Source organism: Aspergillus aculeatinus (assembly GCF_003184765.1).
Source record: "Aspergillus aculeatinus CBS 121060 unplaced genomic scaffold BO66scaffold_30, whole genome shotgun sequence".
Classification (NCBI taxonomy): domain Eukaryota; kingdom Fungi; phylum Ascomycota; class Eurotiomycetes; order Eurotiales; family Aspergillaceae; genus Aspergillus; species Aspergillus aculeatinus.
The window spans coordinates 395,030-411,582 of record NW_020291499.1 but is presented as its reverse complement, the minus strand read 5'-3'; the positions used below and the strand labels follow the sequence as shown (position 1 = coordinate 411,582).

General features: G+C 51.3%; 5 protein-coding genes across 5 annotated transcripts; 4 read left to right on the top strand and 1 right to left on the bottom strand.

Moving 5' to 3' along the window:
- Nucleotides 1–947: 947 nt before the first annotated feature.
- BO66DRAFT_454238 (uncharacterized protein) lies at nt 948–1,733 on the top strand (the record flags this gene model as incomplete). The annotated part of the gene is made up of 2 exons (XM_025652016.1): nt 948–1,358; nt 1,731–1,733. 2 exons carry the CDS (start codon nt 948–950, stop codon nt 1,731–1,733), a joined length of 414 nt encoding a protein of 137 aa, XP_025503010.1.
- Nucleotides 1,734–2,123: 390 nt separating this feature from the next.
- BO66DRAFT_376357 (NPA1/URB1 family protein) lies at nt 2,124–5,918 on the top strand. The gene is made up of 5 exons (XM_025645700.1): nt 2,124–2,425; nt 2,477–4,258; nt 4,307–5,106; nt 5,169–5,495; nt 5,557–5,918. The coding sequence occupies exons 1-5, from the start codon at nt 2,275–2,277 to the stop codon at nt 5,872–5,874; spliced, it is 3,378 nt and encodes a 1,125-aa protein (XP_025503009.1). The 5' UTR covers nt 2,124–2,274; the 3' UTR covers nt 5,875–5,918.
- Nucleotides 5,919–6,555: 637 nt separating this feature from the next.
- BO66DRAFT_392680 (uncharacterized protein) lies at nt 6,556–9,979 on the top strand. Its single transcript, XM_025647581.1, has 3 exons — nt 6,556–7,124; nt 7,213–7,340; nt 7,421–9,979. Exons 1-3 carry the CDS (start codon nt 7,027–7,029, stop codon nt 9,553–9,555), a joined length of 2,361 nt encoding a protein of 786 aa, XP_025503008.1. The 5' UTR covers nt 6,556–7,026; the 3' UTR covers nt 9,556–9,979.
- A 532-nt stretch (nt 9,980–10,511) lies between these two features.
- On the top strand, nt 10,512–12,488 carry BO66DRAFT_454236 (uncharacterized protein). Its single transcript, XM_025652015.1, has 2 exons — nt 10,512–10,632; nt 10,743–12,488. Exons 1-2 carry the CDS (start codon nt 10,549–10,551, stop codon nt 12,213–12,215), a joined length of 1,557 nt encoding a protein of 518 aa, XP_025503007.1. The 5' UTR covers nt 10,512–10,548; the 3' UTR covers nt 12,216–12,488.
- A 100-nt stretch (nt 12,489–12,588) lies between these two features.
- Nucleotides 12,589–16,103, bottom strand: BO66DRAFT_351874 (putative SNF2 family helicase). The gene is made up of 7 exons (XM_025644760.1): nt 15,955–16,103; nt 15,549–15,903; nt 15,041–15,416; nt 14,896–14,983; nt 13,294–14,848; nt 13,037–13,216; nt 12,589–12,968 (listed from the first exon to the last, which is right to left on the bottom strand). The coding sequence occupies exons 1-7, from the start codon at nt 16,092–16,094 to the stop codon at nt 12,642–12,644; spliced, it is 3,021 nt and encodes a 1,006-aa protein (XP_025503006.1). The 5' UTR covers nt 16,095–16,103; the 3' UTR covers nt 12,589–12,641.
- Between the last annotated feature and the right edge of the window lie 450 nt (nt 16,104–16,553).

The window sequence follows — 16,553 nt, the reverse complement described above, 5'->3', positions numbered from 1 at the left end:
CCGTCATCACTCCTGGGCTCTTGCTTTCTGTACGCCAATCCTGCCAAAAATGTACAGAAATACCCAGAAACCGACGAAACGCGCGCTGTCGACATGTCTCAACGTACGAAGGACTATGCTACCAGAGACTCCTACTGGCTGAAAGTGTTGCCGAGGCGCCCCTTGGGATTGGTGTTCTAGTTGCAACTCTTCGAGTCTCCTTCTTTTACCACTATACTATAACTTAGAGGTTGAAACCATTTCCAGTACTGATTTCAGTAGGTGATTCGACCGATCGGCGTTCGTTGCGTTTCGTTAACTATAGTATACTTCAAGCCACATGCCATCGCTGCCGTGTCTCCTAAGAGGCGATAATGATGGAAAGAACTCCTACCAGATCGGTCACGACTCCGGATCTCTCATCTATGCCTCGCCTCGTCTATGATCCCTGTACACACGAAGTATACACAACCACCGCCGGTGATGTCTTCCCACCAACGGGAAACCAGCCTTCCGGGATCAAGGTTCAGCGTTCCTCTCGATCCCGAGGCTCATCCGGTGACTGAAGCAGGCCTAATTGACTGTCCGTCCGTGGAAGAAGACCCCGAGTCATTAGACTTTATCACGGGGAACAGGGAAGATTAGTAGCTTACAGTATTCGTATCACCTCGACCCCGACACTTATCGCCAGACAAGACCAGATTGAAGAGCAAATGCACGAGTCACTCACATTCACTCAGGGCCGGCCACCTTCTCCCCGATCGAGTCTACTGTGCTGCTGTACACTATACACACAGTTCTTCCGGTCTCGATCGATCTACTATAAAATCAACTCACTTCCTTCCCACCAAGATGCCAGCATTGTCTTCTTCGTATACCACAGCTCTTCCGCCGAGACCAGAAATATGTCTTGCTCATTGTCAACATCGTCGTCTTCCCCTCCTTCCACCGCTCCCTCCACCCCAAAGATGTACACCCATCATGACATCGAACAAGCGCTCGTGGGCTCCTGGTCCCTCCTCGAGTACTTCTCCGACCCCTACGACGGCAAGGGCCCCTCCCTGCATCCCATGGGACCCGACGCACGAGGGATCCTCACCTACCACCCGGACGGGTGCATGTCCGTGCACCTCATGCCCGCGACCAACAAGCAGAGGCAGAAGAAGCAATCCCGCACGACGCTCAACGACGGCTTCATGTACACCGGTGAATACTGGGTGGAGCTGCACGAGCTGGACACAAACAGCAGCTTCGTCGTCTGCCATCGAGCCGAGATGGCTTCCTTGCTGCAACTAGAGGGCAAGGTGCAGAGGCGGCAGGTCACGCTGCCGAGCCGGAATCGGCTGGTGTTGTCGTTTGTGGGCTTCGAGGATCTTGATGTATGTTTCCGCTCTCCCCCGTTCTCTCTGCTTGTGGCTGTGACGTGCGAGGAAAGAGGCTGACTCGTGGTGGTTTGTAGGGCTTGATGGTGAGGCCGGAGTTGATGTGGGAAAGGATTAGTCGGCCTTGTAGGGCGGCATTGAGATAGATTGAATGCGTCTTTGTGTATCTTGGTGGTGACAATTCTTCTGGCTGGGGAGTTACTGTAAATTGCGGCCACGAGCTCTCATATGTTATGATAAATGCTCTACATCGTACTCAATGCTTGCTGCGGAATATGTGTCAAACGGACTTTTGAGGACTGGATACGTAGATCGGTCGACAAGTAATTATCTATCTATTGATTCAGATGTATTGTACCTAGTACGTAGTAAGTTACTAGGTAGGTACTAGGTACTATACTGAGTCTGTGGACCTACCTCAGTCCAACCTTGAAACACAACTGGAATACTTCAGGTTCATATGCTAGAGAGCACAGACCAATCAAAAACTGGCGGGTAGTTCTAGCGCGACTTCCGGTTTTGGCAGGACTTTTCATGGCCGCGACGGTAGTGCCGAGGAACACTGTTGGTGTTCAAGGTTGGTATTCCGTCAATCAATTATCATACCCGTGACCTTGTCATACTTCATTGATTTAACTCAACTCTTGGAGTACTGCCTGCTAAGGTAACAACAATCTCTTACCACCTATGCTAATCTGCACTGCGTTGACAGTGTTGGGTTGAATCCATTTCATCATCTACCGTCTAAATTCCAGCTCTCAGTGCCATATTTACTGTCCAATCAGAAGCCGCAAAACTCTGAAGCCGGCCGGGCGACGGAGAGGCAGTTCTCAGTTATTGCAGTGATATCTTCGCGTTCTCCAGTTCCGGTGGTGATTTCTTTCGTCTTTGCATTCATCCAAATCAACTCACAATGTCGTCCCACGACAATCAATTCTCTAGAAACAAGAGGAGAAAGTTGGACAGTGCCCCGGAGGGCGAAGAAATTCCTGTCACCATTACCTCTCACACTCAACTCCGAACTGCACTGACCTTCCAGCAAAACCCTGCCGAATCTAAGCAAGGTACCTCACCTCCAATGGTCAGCGGAACGTGAATGTTGACAACCTGAATAGGACTACGAAAATTCAAGGACTTTCTCACTTTAATCGTGCAGGCAGAGACCGAGGCCGAGAAAGCCAAAAAGTTCCGCATTCTCAAAGCGTACTGTGATTCGCAGTTCTCGCAGACTAATGAAAATGAGGCCGTCTGCTTCCCGGACCTGGTCCAGACCTGGGGGTTTGCCGATAGCAACAACAACGAGTCGTTACTGACCACGGTTCCTGCCGTCCTCGCTCAATTCTTCAAGACCATCTCCACCAATCTGGAATTTCGGGACTTCGGCGTAGCATTATGCAAGTATCTCTTGCAAAAGGAGCAGCTGAAGCTGTTCAACCGCGGCTTGACTGCGGTCAAATCAAAGGAGCATCTCATCTCTCCCTGCCTGCGTCTCTTGACGGAAATGGTTACCTTCGACGGAGGTGCTGTCGCTCGCCAGGTCTACCAGGCGCGGCACGTGACGTTCAAACGCATCGAGTTCTTCCTGACCCCGAACAAGGCTCAGTTGGAAGAAATGGCCGAGGATGGACACAAGTCTACTTTGCGAAGGAACGCTCAAAAATATGTCCTCGCGAATTTCAAGTTCCAGCACGCCAACTCCAAAAGTGATATCATTGAACAGCACAAGGTGATCAGAGCATTCTTCGAATATATCAGGAAAGATCCCCGGGACATTGTTCTTGAAATCCTCCAATCCATCGAAAGAGATGTCATTCGCGATACGGCCATCCCTCGCCACGCCAAGACGAAGTTCTTCAGCCGATGGAACCTTGAGCGACTTGTGACCCTGTATGGCTATGACCGCGAGTCAGAGGAGCCCAACCCAGCTGGCGTCTCAACGGCGAATGAGGTTCACAAGATCTTGATGAACATTTGCACGAATTCTGATCTTGGCGTTCTGCTGCCTGAAACCGGCTGGTACCCCACTGGCAGCGACCCTGAAACCTTGCCGACGGACGACGATACCCTGATTGATCTGGGCCTGGATTCAGCAGTCTATCTCGACAAGTACAACAAGACTGTGCCTGTGCGGAATGGAACACTGTCTTATCTGATCCAGGCTCTCCGTCCGGATGCAGATAGTCTTCAGATCGAGCTTCTCGTTGCGATCTTTAAAGCGGCACCAGAGCTGGTAGCCGACTTTTTCACTAAGAAGACCATGTTTATCGCGGATCCCAAACCTACTCCCTCCTGGATGGCGGAGTCTGCCCTTCTGTTCTCCACTGTCCAACTTCCAGTTCCCTCAAATTGTGGTTACAAGGAAAAATCACCTCCGATGCCACCGCCAGTCTCGGTGGTCATCGAGAACGTTCTCCCTCGCCCTCTCTCACAGAAGATCCTGAGTCGCTGCCTGAACATGAACACGGAGATCGTCACACTCTTCGCCGTGAGGATTCTTACGATCGCCTTCAACAAACTGCGGGCTGTCTTAAAGATATTCAACTCTGACCATGGCGTCAGCCAGTCGCTCTGGATGCAGGCGGCCAGCAAACTGATTGCTGAGTTCTGCAGGAGGTGCCCGGCTGTCAAGGAGGTCATCGTCTTGTTCAAGAGAACGGCCAAGGAAGATCTACAGCAACAAGAGGCGGTATCGGAGCTTCTTGCATGCTATTATGAGATCGTTCCAGATGCTGCGTTGGAAGAAGGATTTGATGTTTCATTGGTCATGGTTGACATCCTGAAGAAACTAGACGAGCAGAATCTTGATACAGACGACACCGAACTTCTGTTGAGTGAATTGCAAAATCTGCTCAAGATCACCCAGCAGTCTTCATCAATGCGCTGGTGGCAACAGCCTGGTAAGTCAAGTCAGTGTTATACTCATGGTCAACTGCTGAATTCTGTAGCATCTATGCAATATTCGGCTTTCACCTCCATCTTGAAAGTTCTAGTCCAAGCCTCGTCGCGAGAGTCCTTGAGTGAGATTGACAGTCTACTCCGAAAGGTACTCAATGAGTATTCGATTATTCAGAATGACTCCATCTTTCCGTCCATCTTATCTAGCTTTGAGACTACCGACCTGGACAAGCTTCAGCAGCAATTGTCTTTCTTTGATAACTGTGTTTGCCGTATTGCGAAGAAGCCTGTCCATTATCAAGACCTACTTGAAACCTCATTCCCAGAGGTGTCGAAGCCTGTGAGTCTCATATTGGCTGCTGTTCTCGAGCAGTGGCCGTTCGTGGTGAAGGCTGGCGATAAAGCCGTGGAACTCGCCGTGAGTGCTTGGGTTGCCAAGCTGCTCGCGAGCTTGAAACGCGCTGGGGAAGACTCTAAAGCCTTGAAAATCGCTCGAGACACGTTGATGGACGGCACCGAGAACAAGAAATCCAAGTCGGCTTTGAAGAAGGCGTGGAAAGAGAGCGAAGAGCCGGAAAATGACAATTCCGGGGAAGTCCGTCCATCTACGCAAGATAAATTGGCCACCGAAACCAGTGGGCAACCGGAGGTGGACTTGGATGAGATCTTTGGCACATTGCCCGTCGAGGGCACCACTCACAACGAACTCTACCGATGGGAGAAGGATGAAATCGACGTGGCAATCGAACAGGGTCGTATTGCGGAACTGATGCTCTGCCTATGCTCAGCGCACGAAGAAGTCCGCAGACAGGCATTTGCGAATGTGACTCGCTTTATGGCGAAGCTTAAGGTATGTCTATTTCCATTGTATCGATACTGCTACAGGCCTTGACTGATTGGCTGCTACCATAGGACTCCAAATATGTCGAATGGCGATCCGTTTACATCCTCACGGGTGAGCTTCTTGAAACCGTCAAACAAATCGGTCTCGAGTCTCCTGTGCCGTGGATTGTAGGAGAATGTGCCTCTAGCTGTCTCGATGTCCTGACCAACCCAATGCACAAACTGTATGGGAAGGTCAACAAGTTCCTGCAGAAAGCGCCTTCTTGGGAGCTAGAGAAGATCCCCTCTTTTTGGATTGACAAGATCTTGTTGCATGAGCCTGAGCTCGATGATGGCTACTTTGAAGAGACTGGGTGGCTATTCGATCTACTCATCAAAGGTCTCCGCACTGAAGTGGTATGTTTGTTACGTCGCGGATTTCACCTTTGCTTGAACATGCGCTCACGAAAAACATCAGGACATGGATATCTATCGCCGGGCCAACGTCTTTGAACGATCCCTCTCATATTATGAAGCACCAAGTGCAGCCCACTCGGTCAAGAGAAAGATCCTGCAACTTCTTTATCGCACAACCCAAGTGCAGGGTAGTACGACGCTGATTACGAGGGCGGGCATTATGAGCTGGATTCAGAGTCAGATCCCAGCCGTGACGGCTAAAGAGACGCCCACGTTCACGGCGATTGCCCACAGCCTGCAGCGAACCTCTGACAGCGACCGGGTGGAAAAATGGAGTGGAGGTGCCGTGCTGAAAGCGGTTGAGAACATTGTGGGTTAAGGGACTACCGGTTGGGATATTATAATAGTTGTATATGCTTCGATAGACATGTGTTGGAATCCAATTGGCGCTCGGTTGAGGTGGTATACTAGTGCAACCTGGAGATGATCGTAAGCTCAACGCCTCTTGGTCAGAGCTAGGCGATAGATTTAAGGTAACAGGTGAAACTCGACACGAGAGACAACTAGCCCTGCACCATGTCATCATTTCTACCCCTCATGGATGGAGTTCAGGGAGAATCAGTTGCTCTGCGCCGGGGTGCAGGGGGGGCCGAGGCAAACGGGGATTGTAGTAAATGATCAGAATAACAGCACAATCATCACAATCATTGAAGAGCATTGTACTTTTAGTCGAGCAGTTTATTAATTCAGCTCGTAACTTATTGGAGATGAATAAGTGCCAAATTATCACTTTCACTTTGGGATGTGGTGTTTACTCGTAGTTTGGAATAATTATTGATTGATTGATTGAGTCCCGGGGGGGGGAGTCAGGCGAGTTACCTGATTGGGTAATGCACACGTTTTTGCGGTAAACTTCGCCTCGATCTTTTGCCTGCCCGCACCGCAACTTGGAACTTCCACTAACTACCTTACCCTTTCACCTGAACCTGAACTGCCTCTCCTCTCTCTCCTTCTCCTCCTCTTCCTCCCTCCTCCTCCTCCTCCCCCCCCCCCCCAAATCCGCCCGCCCCGTTCATACGTCCCCCCGTGCCCTCACATTGTTCCTGCAGCCTCCTGCTTCATTTCTATATCCGATTCACTCCTTGACTTTGATCCTACTATCATTCCCGAGAGAGTTCTTCGTGGAAAAATTTCCAACTGTTGTGGTGCCCCTCATCCGCTTCCTTCACCCCCCCCAAACCAGTTGCTTGACTCTTGGACCGATCGAAGCTCCCTCCGCCTTTCGGCCTTGCCACTGGCAAGCGGCCTGCCATCTTGGCCCGTTTGATCTTCCTACGCACCTTTCGCATTCAATCACAGCTCCTCTTCAGCTCTAACATACGCTCAAATTACCTCTCTCTCCCCGTGCTTCACTCTTATCATATCTATCCATTATCGCTACCTACCCATCATCACTCCCGCCGACAACCAATGAAATCGTTGTAAACGCAACCTCCGGATAGCATCACACACTCTCCTCCTAGCCATCCTCATGGCACGACGTTATCATATCGATGAGCTGCTATGGCTGCGCGGATCGCCTCTGGTTGTTCGACCTCCTACACTGCCGCCAGTAGACGAATGGATGGGGTATGGCACCTTGATGACCCCCCCCCCCCATCCTCTCAAAATGACCCAAGCCGAAGGCCATCATGAAGCTGACACATTCTACTTCTAGCCCTATCCCCGACCCATCTACACAACGGAAAACCTCAAATTCGCGAGAATCTACCAATCCCAATGAGACTACACCTAGACGGCCGAGCCTCTTCGATACCCGTCACATGTCCCGGAACTCGAACTCAGGTAAAAAACACACTGTCTACTAGCCGAGACGGAATGCATCACGGCCATTACTAATACGAGCATTTGCTGCTGTATCGCAGAGGATATCATTCTCGGGCCTCCTAAAACCGCTTTCGCCTCTGCCTCTCGCATCGCTGGTAAGGGATCCATAGATTCCACGGATAGGTCATCCAGGCCGCACGATTCCGAAGACCTGAAAACCGATCGCTTTGCCTTTCGAGACAAGTTCTTCAAGGAACGGGATCCCAACGACAGAGATTTCGATCGACGCGATGGAAAGATGGGCGCGTTCAATGCTCGGCGCGGGGACAAGGAAGACTGGATTAATGGACGTCCCCGTCGCACGTTTGGCCCGGATGAACAGGACCGCAAGCCCAGACGCAATGGAGAGTTCGACCGATGGGATAATCGCGACCAACGCGAGCCGACTCATGATCGGACTGTGAGAGACAGCAAGGATACCCGGTTCACCCTTCGCAAGGACGGTACACCGGGGCGCGCTAGGCATGAAGGAAGCTGGTTCCGAGAGGACAACGCTCCCCACGAGACACCCGAAGCCGAGGAGGACAAGACCCCGGTCCGTAACCGAGAATGGCGTCGGGATCGACACGGTGCTGATCGCGATTGGACCCGCGGTGCCAAACTTGAGCAGGAGCCTGAATGGCTAGACACCAACGATAAGGATGAGTATCGGAGAGTGCATACACAGGAGGACTTTGAGCGTTGGAAGGAGCGAATGAAAGCCGGATCTCAGCCTCATGCAACGGACAACCACGAGATTCCTGTCGACGCTGAAGTTGCACCCCCTCAGCAGCCTGATACTCGACCTACCGATGGGGAGATTTTCAGCAGTAATGGCACCCCCTTCCAGCAGGACTCAGCCATGGAGCGTTTCTTTGGATTGCTGAGCGAATCCAAGCCTGCGCCTGCGCCTGCGCCGGAGGTCAGCGCTCCGCCTGTGCAAGTGGAGGCAACTCCGAAGAAGGAAGCCCAAGCTGCTAAAGCCATGAAGTCATCTCGGTTTGCTGGGCTCTTCAGTCCTCTGCCAGGAAGCCCTGCGAGAGACCCAGAACCTCAACCTGATACCAGGTCTCCAGCTCTGACGCCTGCTGGTTCCACTGATGCCGACCAAGAAGGATTTCAACGTATTCTGCTCATGCTTGGAGGCGGAAAATCGCGTAACGGGACACCACATAATGATACTATGCCTGCTAATCGGCCTCCCTCCTTGGTGCAGGCGGAACAGGTTCAGAGCGCCGTCTCTTCGCCTGCTCGGGAACATATCAAGCGACAGGAGTATCTGGCTATGCTGGAGACGCCGTCTCGAGCCGCTGGCCCTCCATTCAAGGAAAATCCATACCCCCCGGAAACACAGGCTCGTGACAGAGAGCACCTTCTGCGACTGATGCAGCAAGTTCGCGTCACTCCTGTAAATGGCCATGCTCCGGGTGGCCAAAATCAGCCACAGAGTGCCGGTCCTGTGCCCGGTATGATGAACATGCCGGATGTACTGTCTCCTCCCCCTGGTATACCTCCTGTTCAAAAGGGCCCCAACTTTCTGGATGATCCAGCGATTGCGAATATCCAGAGACCTGACGCTGAACACCTTCGGAGACGGCCTGTGAATGGGCCTCCGATGGGATACTTTGATGACATCCCTTTTCCTCCTGGTGGCCAAGTCCCCATCACGCCCGGTGGAACCAGGGCTCCTCACGGTCAAGGACATCCTCCTATGGGTATGCAAAGACCTCCAGGCTTTGAACATATGCCGCCTCCTGGATGGGCGGGCCCTCAAATGCCCCCGCAGCCTGCTGGTGGACCGGCGCCTCTGGCCCCTCCCCCAGGTATCCCAACTCCTACACGTGGTGTAAACCCGACCTACATGGCAAACATGATGCCAATGCACGGGAGTGCTCCTCCTCTCAACGAGCGTGAGCCTTTCCCGCGCGCCAATGGCGGTGGTTCGGCCGGCTTTCCTCCGCCTCCTGGGATGATGCCTCTCCCTGGTTACATGAACGGCCCCCCGCCCTCATTTCCGCCCATGCCACATAACGGCGATGTTATGATGGGACTTGGACCTCGCGGACAGCCTCCTTTCGAAGGCGGCCCGCCACCCCAAGGCCCTCCACCTTCATCTCGACACCTGTTGGATATGTTCGGTCAAGTTGGCGGTGACGTCCGAGGTGGCATGATTGGACCTGGACAGTTCAGATAAGCGTATCGGGCAGTGGGGGTGCCCGATTGCTCGTCCTAGTTCTAGGTAATGGAGGATATCTCGAACACATATTCGTCCATATCTTGCAGGCGCCCGCCAATCCCCCCTTGCTATGCTATCTTGATACATGGGCCTTGCCTGTATCTGTTTCTTACCTATTTATTTTGCTTCTAGCTGGATGCATGGCAGATGTGGGTGTGGAAGGCATGCTGACAGGATATCGGCTCTGTGACGAGTACTGAGAGACTGTATCACCACTGGATTCTCTCCTTTGCGGGACAACCCCTTCCAAATAAATGACAAAATCGAGAGCAATAGGCGGATACTAGGTCTTATCTTTAACAGATAAATGACCTTACGCCATCACCAATGCGCCTGGATTTCTAGAAGGCGTGATGGCTCCAATGAAGTTCTATTGTTCGACCGTGGTTCCTTGATTGTAGATCAGTTGTAGGAAAAGTGTAGGTATAGTAGGGCACATTCAACAGAGAAACATCTCAATGATCTAGTTGACATTGGGAGTTTATGCAGTGAATCATGAGCCTGCGCGCTTTGGCTTTGCCTCTTATAGATGGGCCCGCTTTCCTGTTGCGAATTCCCTCCTTCTCCCTCCCCTCCACTCCATCCTTCCCTGGAATCCCTCTCTGACTCCACCCCCAACAAGCCTTATGCCGGCGATGGCAGCCATCTTACTCAGTTTCTGCTCTTGCCTCATTGATTAGGTTCCTACAGGGATGAGACGATTCGTCATCGCTATCTCATCGCTATCGCCAGCCTCGTTTGACTGGTTTTCCGGCGTGACGAGGAGCGGCAAAGTACAGTATTTCCATTATTCTCACCGCAATAGGGACGCTAGGATTTGTGTCTCATAGTCTTGGAGTGTCTATATCTTCAGATCTGCATCCGCATTGGGGTGGAAGAGGTTACTCTTCTCTATTCGCATTCACCAGGACTAAGTTGAACTTGACAGCCTCCAAGAACGAACAGCTGGATATGATACAGAGTGGCGTCTGCCTGCTTGAGAACCAAAACGCGAGCAGAAAGCATCTGTATAAGTGTACTGAAACCATGGACACTGTGAGTCGAACCTGTATCCTGGCAGTCCATTGAAATCACCCTTGACTGCGCATACTTTCTCAATTTGAACCTTCCGTGACTCTGAATATACTGAAACCTTACGAAATCAGACCCGGCCAACCACGAACCACAGCGTCAAAATGATCACTCCTCCGTACAATACGAAGCGATCCTCTTCTCCCAATGTCAAAGTCCGCACATTCGCGCAGCGCGGAGAGGCGGAGGATCTTGACGACGGCAGACCGAGAAACTGCGAAAACAAGAACGCAAGCTCCCCTCCACGCCGTCATTACGACAAGAAGCGAAAGACCGAGCGGAACAGTACGGACGCTCTCGAAGCAGCCTTGACCCTGCCCAGCTTTGCATGTGCTGCCTCTCTCCTCGATCCAATGAAGTTCTCGCACGCAAGGGCCGCCGGCTCAGCGGATAGACAGCACATGGATGTTGACCTGGCCATGGTCCATGAAGTGGACGAGCCAAGTAGCCTTCCAAGCACACTCTCTGTTTCTTCACCTTTGAATGGTATCGTGAGAATCGCTGCTGGCGAAACGGCAGACACAGCCGACTGTGCTATCCCACCACCGGCCTCCCACTCCTCCTTGAGACACACGTATCGCACTTACATTCCCATTCTCAGCTCAGAGTATCCCCTGAACTATCTCTCCACTGATCTCGAGCCTTGCGTAGCAGCAGAGACCCAGGTTGATTACCAGAATCATCATCATTACCATCATTCTTTCTCAAGAACAGGTTTCCCCATCTACGAAGACCCCGACGACATCGAGATTCAATTCCAAGAGATCAGAGTGAACGTCTTCGCTCCATGGGACGAAGACAAGGAGAATATCGACGAGGGACTTTGGAACGGTGAGCCCGCAGAGGAAGGAGGAGGAGGAGGAGGGGAGAATCAACACGAAGACAGCAGCACCCGTAACGGCAACACCCACATCATCGAGACCCATGACCTCACCCTCAACACCAACCTGGACACGGACGCAGACATGAACATGGAGATGGATCTCGACCTTGATCTCGAGAACATCACCATGTTCCCCGCCCCGGAGAACAGTCTCTTCAGCACGCCCACCACCCAACATTCCATGGACACAAATGCCTTCAACTGGGATGCCAACGCCAACCTCACCACCGTCCTCACCCCCATCACAGGCGATGCCAGCACCTCATATGCAGCGTTTTTCGACGAGCCCGAGGCCATCGTCGGACCGTGGACGCACGTCCCGGACCTCGTGGCTCCTTTCTCGGTAGTGCACACGAGCCAAGAGCTGCCTATGGATAATGGCACAGACCACGCTGCGCTGGCTCCAGTCGACGAAATTACTATCAACCCTCCTCCCGAGTTTGACTTCGCAGAGCATGATCAGGTCACGCCGGATGCAAGTGGCCTCTGGCTACCCTGGTCCTCGCAGAGCCTGACAGCGTCGGAGATGGCTGCGCTTGCGCTCTCGGTGGCGAGGCAGCGGGAGGAGCAGATGCAGGGAGATCAGATGCAGCAGCAGACACAGACACAGATTGATGCGGCTGCGGGAGGCAAAAAGGTCCGCCGTGGTACGAGAAGACTGTAGGCTGTGCTTGCTTGCTTGAGCTTGTAGATGAACTCTGTGTGTAAGTGTGTATTTTTCTGCGGGATCCCAGCCCTAATGAAGGATGAAATGGGACGAGACGAAAAGCTGGGAATGCCTATGGTGTTGATCGCTTTGCTTGCATGTTTATGTGTTTGAGTACTCTCTATGCATTGTTTCGGATTGCAGGCGAATACCGGGGTTATTGTTTGATGACTGGTTTGTATTGTATTCTGAAGCTTAAGTAGAAGCATAGCCTGACGTTTTAGTACTTATTTAGATATACTGGTTTCTCCTAAAAAAGATTATGTAGGACCGATAACTTGAAGGGTATCACAAATGAGATAGCACAAATGAAGAGAAATTCCAACTTCGTCTTGTACATGGTAAGAAATCAGTGTTGACCGGAAGAAAGAAGGAGATTTGAATTCAGGACTCAGTCTCCGATTCATCCGGAGGGTCGTCCTGCTTCTTCTTCCCTTTACCATTTGATCTCGCTCGCGGCTTGTTCTTCTCCGTTCCTTTGCGGCTCAACCTGTAGATGCCGTTGTCTTCTACCTCGACATCAGCAAACATCTCAAGCAAGAATTTCATGGTAGCGCGATCTTCCAGAACACCATCGCCGATGGTTTCATCGATCTCTGTCATCTTCGCGCGTTGCAGGTTGAGAAGATGGTCGTCGATCGTGTCCTCGACAATGAGTTTGACGTATTCCACTTCCTGCGTTTGTCCATGGCGCCACAGACGACAAAATGCCTGGGGTCGGTGGAAGTTAGCAGTCAGCACTTTGGGTTTTTCAAAAGAAAAGGCTGGTCTCTCCGTACCTGGTCCTGTATTGCTTCATTCCACCACAGGTCTATCAGAATGCACTTGTTCGCTGCCGTCAGATCCAGCCCGATGCCACCAGCCTTCAGACTCGCCAGCATGATATTCGTGTTGCCGTTCACGTCGCTGAACTGCTTCATGCTTGCTTCTCGTTTGGCCAGATTCATTTTCCCTGTCAACTAAGTGATGTCAGCGATTTGATTTTCCCCCCCCCCCCCCCCTTTGCTTCAGTTGACGATGGTCGGTGGAGACTTACACAGGCAGCCGACCAACCCTGCGTCTGGCACATGATGTGCATGATCCGGACGAAGTCGAGGAACTGGGTAAAGACCACAACCTTATTTTTAGGCGACTCCGCTAGCCATTGAGCTATCAATTCTCGGAGCTTGGTCAGCTTCGCGGACGGCATCTGACCAGCGCATGCTTGGATCCAGTCAGTCTCCTCATCTGCGTCCGACACGGAAGTCGGCTCCATGTTGGCATTGATTGAAGCGCTCCCACGGAATGACTTCTGTGACTTGCGCTTCGTGGCACCCTTTCTTTTTGATTGTGTCTTTGGCACTTCTCGCTGCGTCTGCTGAGTCTCTAACTCTTCGTCCATGTCGTAGTAGGCAGCTTCCTGAATGGGCTCCTGGCAAGTGCAGCACGTGGGTTTGTCTTGCCCTGGACTCTCATTGACAGAGAGAGAGCTGTAGCATTCTTCGCAGTATAAATGATGACACGACGTGATAACGGGATACACGGGAATAGACCGGCATTGAGGGCATTCGTTCCTCTCGAGACGTTCATCCCATTCTTCTTCGTCATGAAGCCGGCGCATATACTCATAATAATTCTTCACCAATTTCTCCTTGTCTCCCTGAAGGCTTGTGGAGTGACCTAGATGCTCCTTTTCTTTGTCCGATATGGCTGTTGGGTTTGTACGGACCGAAATCAGTCTTTGTATGATGATGAACGAGGGATCTTGTGGATCCTTTTGCTGATTCGACATTCTTCCGAGTTTTGACATCAGAGTTCCCTTTGAAAGTAGTGCCTTGATCATATCATGTGCTGTGAGAAGGTGACTGCAGAACATGCGGAGCTTCAATATCATTGTCAGAGAGCATCGGTATTGAGCCAGCTTAGGATGCTTTTCCTCCGCGCATTTATTGAATCTCTCGAAGAAAACATCCTGGATAGCATTGTAGATCACACGCTCCGCATCGCAAAATCTGACCGAGATGGTTCTATCCTTAACGTCCGGTAGCTTGACAATTGGAAACGTGAAGAGGCGGCTTGCATGAGTCCGGCGGAACATGAAGGATCGTAATAAATTAACCAAGCGACTATGACCGTTCTCATCTCGGCAGAAGTCTTTGAAAAACTTTTCATGGTCCTGAGTGCCGGGTACACCCAGGAAGTCGAATTGAGGGTATAGTTCATCGAGATAATTGTGTATTGGGGTGCCAGTCAAAATCCATTTATAAAGACCAGTCAAAGCACGGACAGCAATTGACACAGCTGAAGCATGATTCTTGATCATGTGTCCTTCATCCAGTATGATTCGAAGAAATTTGATCTTGTGAAGGGGGCCGACATTCTCTTCATAATGTTTGTCCCACCATGCGGACACTTCCTCCTGACTCCCGCTCGGCACTGACAACTTGCTGCATTTGGGATATGACCTTCGGACCTCCTCGTAGGTGGTGATTATCACACTATATTTCTGCAGGCTCTTCGCGGTATCTAGGGTGTTGAGTCTTGTTCTAGCGTCATAAGTGAGAACCTCGCTGCCATCGATGCCATCACAGTGATTGATGATTTGGTTATTCCTGACCAAGTTAGAGAGACAGAGCTTGCAGCAGGAATCGAGGCATACCAATGAGTAACCAGCGGCGAGGGAACGATGATGAGGGTGGTGTAGATAGGGTCATTCGGGTCTGTAGGCCGTCCATCTACAATGTTTGCTGGCATCCTGTTAATATATCTGGTAGGTGGCAGGCAGAAGTGGGCTTGTATCTTACCCAGTGCTTGTATTGTCTTGCCAAATCCCATGAAGTCACACAGAAATCCGCCCAAAGGTTGGACTGATGAGTTCTCCCGATCGCGCATGAAAGCTGCCCCTTGAAGCTGATAGTGGTATAAGCTTGTCTTCAAGCCCGGGATGCGATATCCACCTTTTCCATCAAGCCTAGCGATTTTCCTAAACCTTCTGCTTGCCTCTCTGATTTTGTTTCGGTCCGACTTTGCTTCTGCAAGATCTGCAGCAGGAATACTAGCAATCATCTGCGTGAATGCTTTCTCTTTGTTTTTCTCGCTAAACTCAGGCATGGCTTGTGCAGAAGCACTAGCGTGTGCATCTTCAATAACATTTGGAGCCTTGAGGACCTTGAGAAACTCCTTAGTTGCTGGGGTATTTTTTCTTGCCTTCTTGCGGGCGGGTGCCTTGACGGCCTCGGAATCAGGGGCAGCGTCTTCACTTTTTCGTTTTCTAGACTTTGTCGGTGTCTTCTGACCGGCTTGTTTCATAACAGACTCGAAGCCATACTTCTTGCTCTTGCGCTTTTCCTCGGCTGAAAGTCTATTTTTTCTGTTCCGAGGTACTCGCAGTTGTTGGCCCTGGCCTCTTGACTCGGCGGTGTCCTGGGAGGGCTGCACGGTCTCTTTCCATGATTGCGCCACAACATCAACAGAAACTTGCTCGTCGGAAATAGCCCCTGAATCTTCATAATTAGAGTTCCTCGATTGGTTTTCTGCCTCAAAAGCCTCTTTGGCTGCAACCCTTCTCTTTCGTGCTTCGTCTTCCATCCTAGCAGCTTCAAGGCGAATCTTATCTTCCATAGAAGGATTTGCGAGGCTCTGAAAGTGACGTTTGGCAGCTTGGAACCTATACCCAGTAATTAGTCAAAGCTCTGGAGTGAAGTCAAATTTCGCTCACTTTGCGTCCGAGAGATCTTGTTGGGCTATAGCATCAAGCTCATCATCAAGCCACTCGGCCTCCTCACCCTCATGAGCCAGGTTCACTGATTGAGGGTCAGCATTTACCGCTCCAGATGACGCTGAAGAGACGACAGGCATATTATCCAGCGATGGTCGGGGATTTTCGTCATCTGCAATGGCATCTGCCGAAGGATTCTTGTCCGCTTCATCAAGCTCTCTATTCATGGGCACTGGTATCTCGTGCGGACTTTTAGTCGTAGGTCCAGGTTCGCCGTCCAAAACCTTCAGCATCGCTTCCATTTCCTTGCTCGGTAAGTCCGCCGCGTAGGGGTGTTCCAAATCTGGTCCATCCAGATACATCGTCTGCATATCTGCAGGCTGGAAAGATGAATAATGCATAGCAGTGAAAAATTCTTGATTACAAGTTGCAGCGGTTGCAACTGCCATCGGCACATCAGCGGGAGGTAAAGACAAAGGCTGTATGGAAGTATCAAAGCCTTGGACACTAGGTGAGATGAATTCATCTGGATGCACCATCTGCACATCAGCGGGAGGGAAAGACAACGGCTGTATGGAAGTATCAGAGCCTTGGACACT

Excerpts from the sequence above, each read along its gene's own strand:
- BO66DRAFT_376357 (XM_025645700.1), top strand. The coding sequence starts at position 2,275 with ATGTCGTCCCACGACAATCAATTCTCTAGAAACAAGAGGAGAAAGTTG. Across the intron at positions 2,426-2,476 it reads CCCTGCCGAATCTAAGCAAG|GACTACGAAAATTCAAGGAC; the intron begins GTACCTCACCTC and ends CAACCTGAATAG. Across the intron at positions 5,107-5,168 it reads GCTTTATGGCGAAGCTTAAG|GACTCCAAATATGTCGAATG; the intron begins GTATGTCTATTT and ends CTGCTACCATAG.
- BO66DRAFT_392680 (XM_025647581.1), top strand. The coding sequence starts at position 7,027 with ATGGCACGACGTTATCATATCGATGAGCTGCTATGGCTGCGCGGATCG. Across the intron at positions 7,125-7,212 it reads CCAGTAGACGAATGGATGGG|CCCTATCCCCGACCCATCTA; the intron begins GTATGGCACCTT and ends TTCTACTTCTAG. Across the intron at positions 7,341-7,420 it reads GTCCCGGAACTCGAACTCAG|AGGATATCATTCTCGGGCCT; the intron begins GTAAAAAACACA and ends GCTGTATCGCAG.
- BO66DRAFT_454236 (XM_025652015.1), top strand. The coding sequence starts at position 10,549 with ATGATACAGAGTGGCGTCTGCCTGCTTGAGAACCAAAACGCGAGCAGA. Across the intron at positions 10,633-10,742 it reads GTACTGAAACCATGGACACT|ACCCGGCCAACCACGAACCA; the intron begins GTGAGTCGAACC and ends TTACGAAATCAG.
- BO66DRAFT_351874 (XM_025644760.1), bottom strand. The coding sequence starts at position 16,094 with ATGCCTGTCGTCTCTTCAGCGTCATCTGGAGCGGTAAATGCTGACCCT. Across the intron at positions 14,984-15,040 it reads CAAGACAATACAAGCACTGG|CAAACATTGTAGATGGACGG; the intron begins GTAAGATACAAG and ends ACAGGATGCCAG. Across the intron at positions 12,969-13,036 it reads ATGAAGCAATACAGGACCAG|GCATTTTGTCGTCTGTGGCG; the intron begins GTACGGAGAGAC and ends CACCGACCCCAG.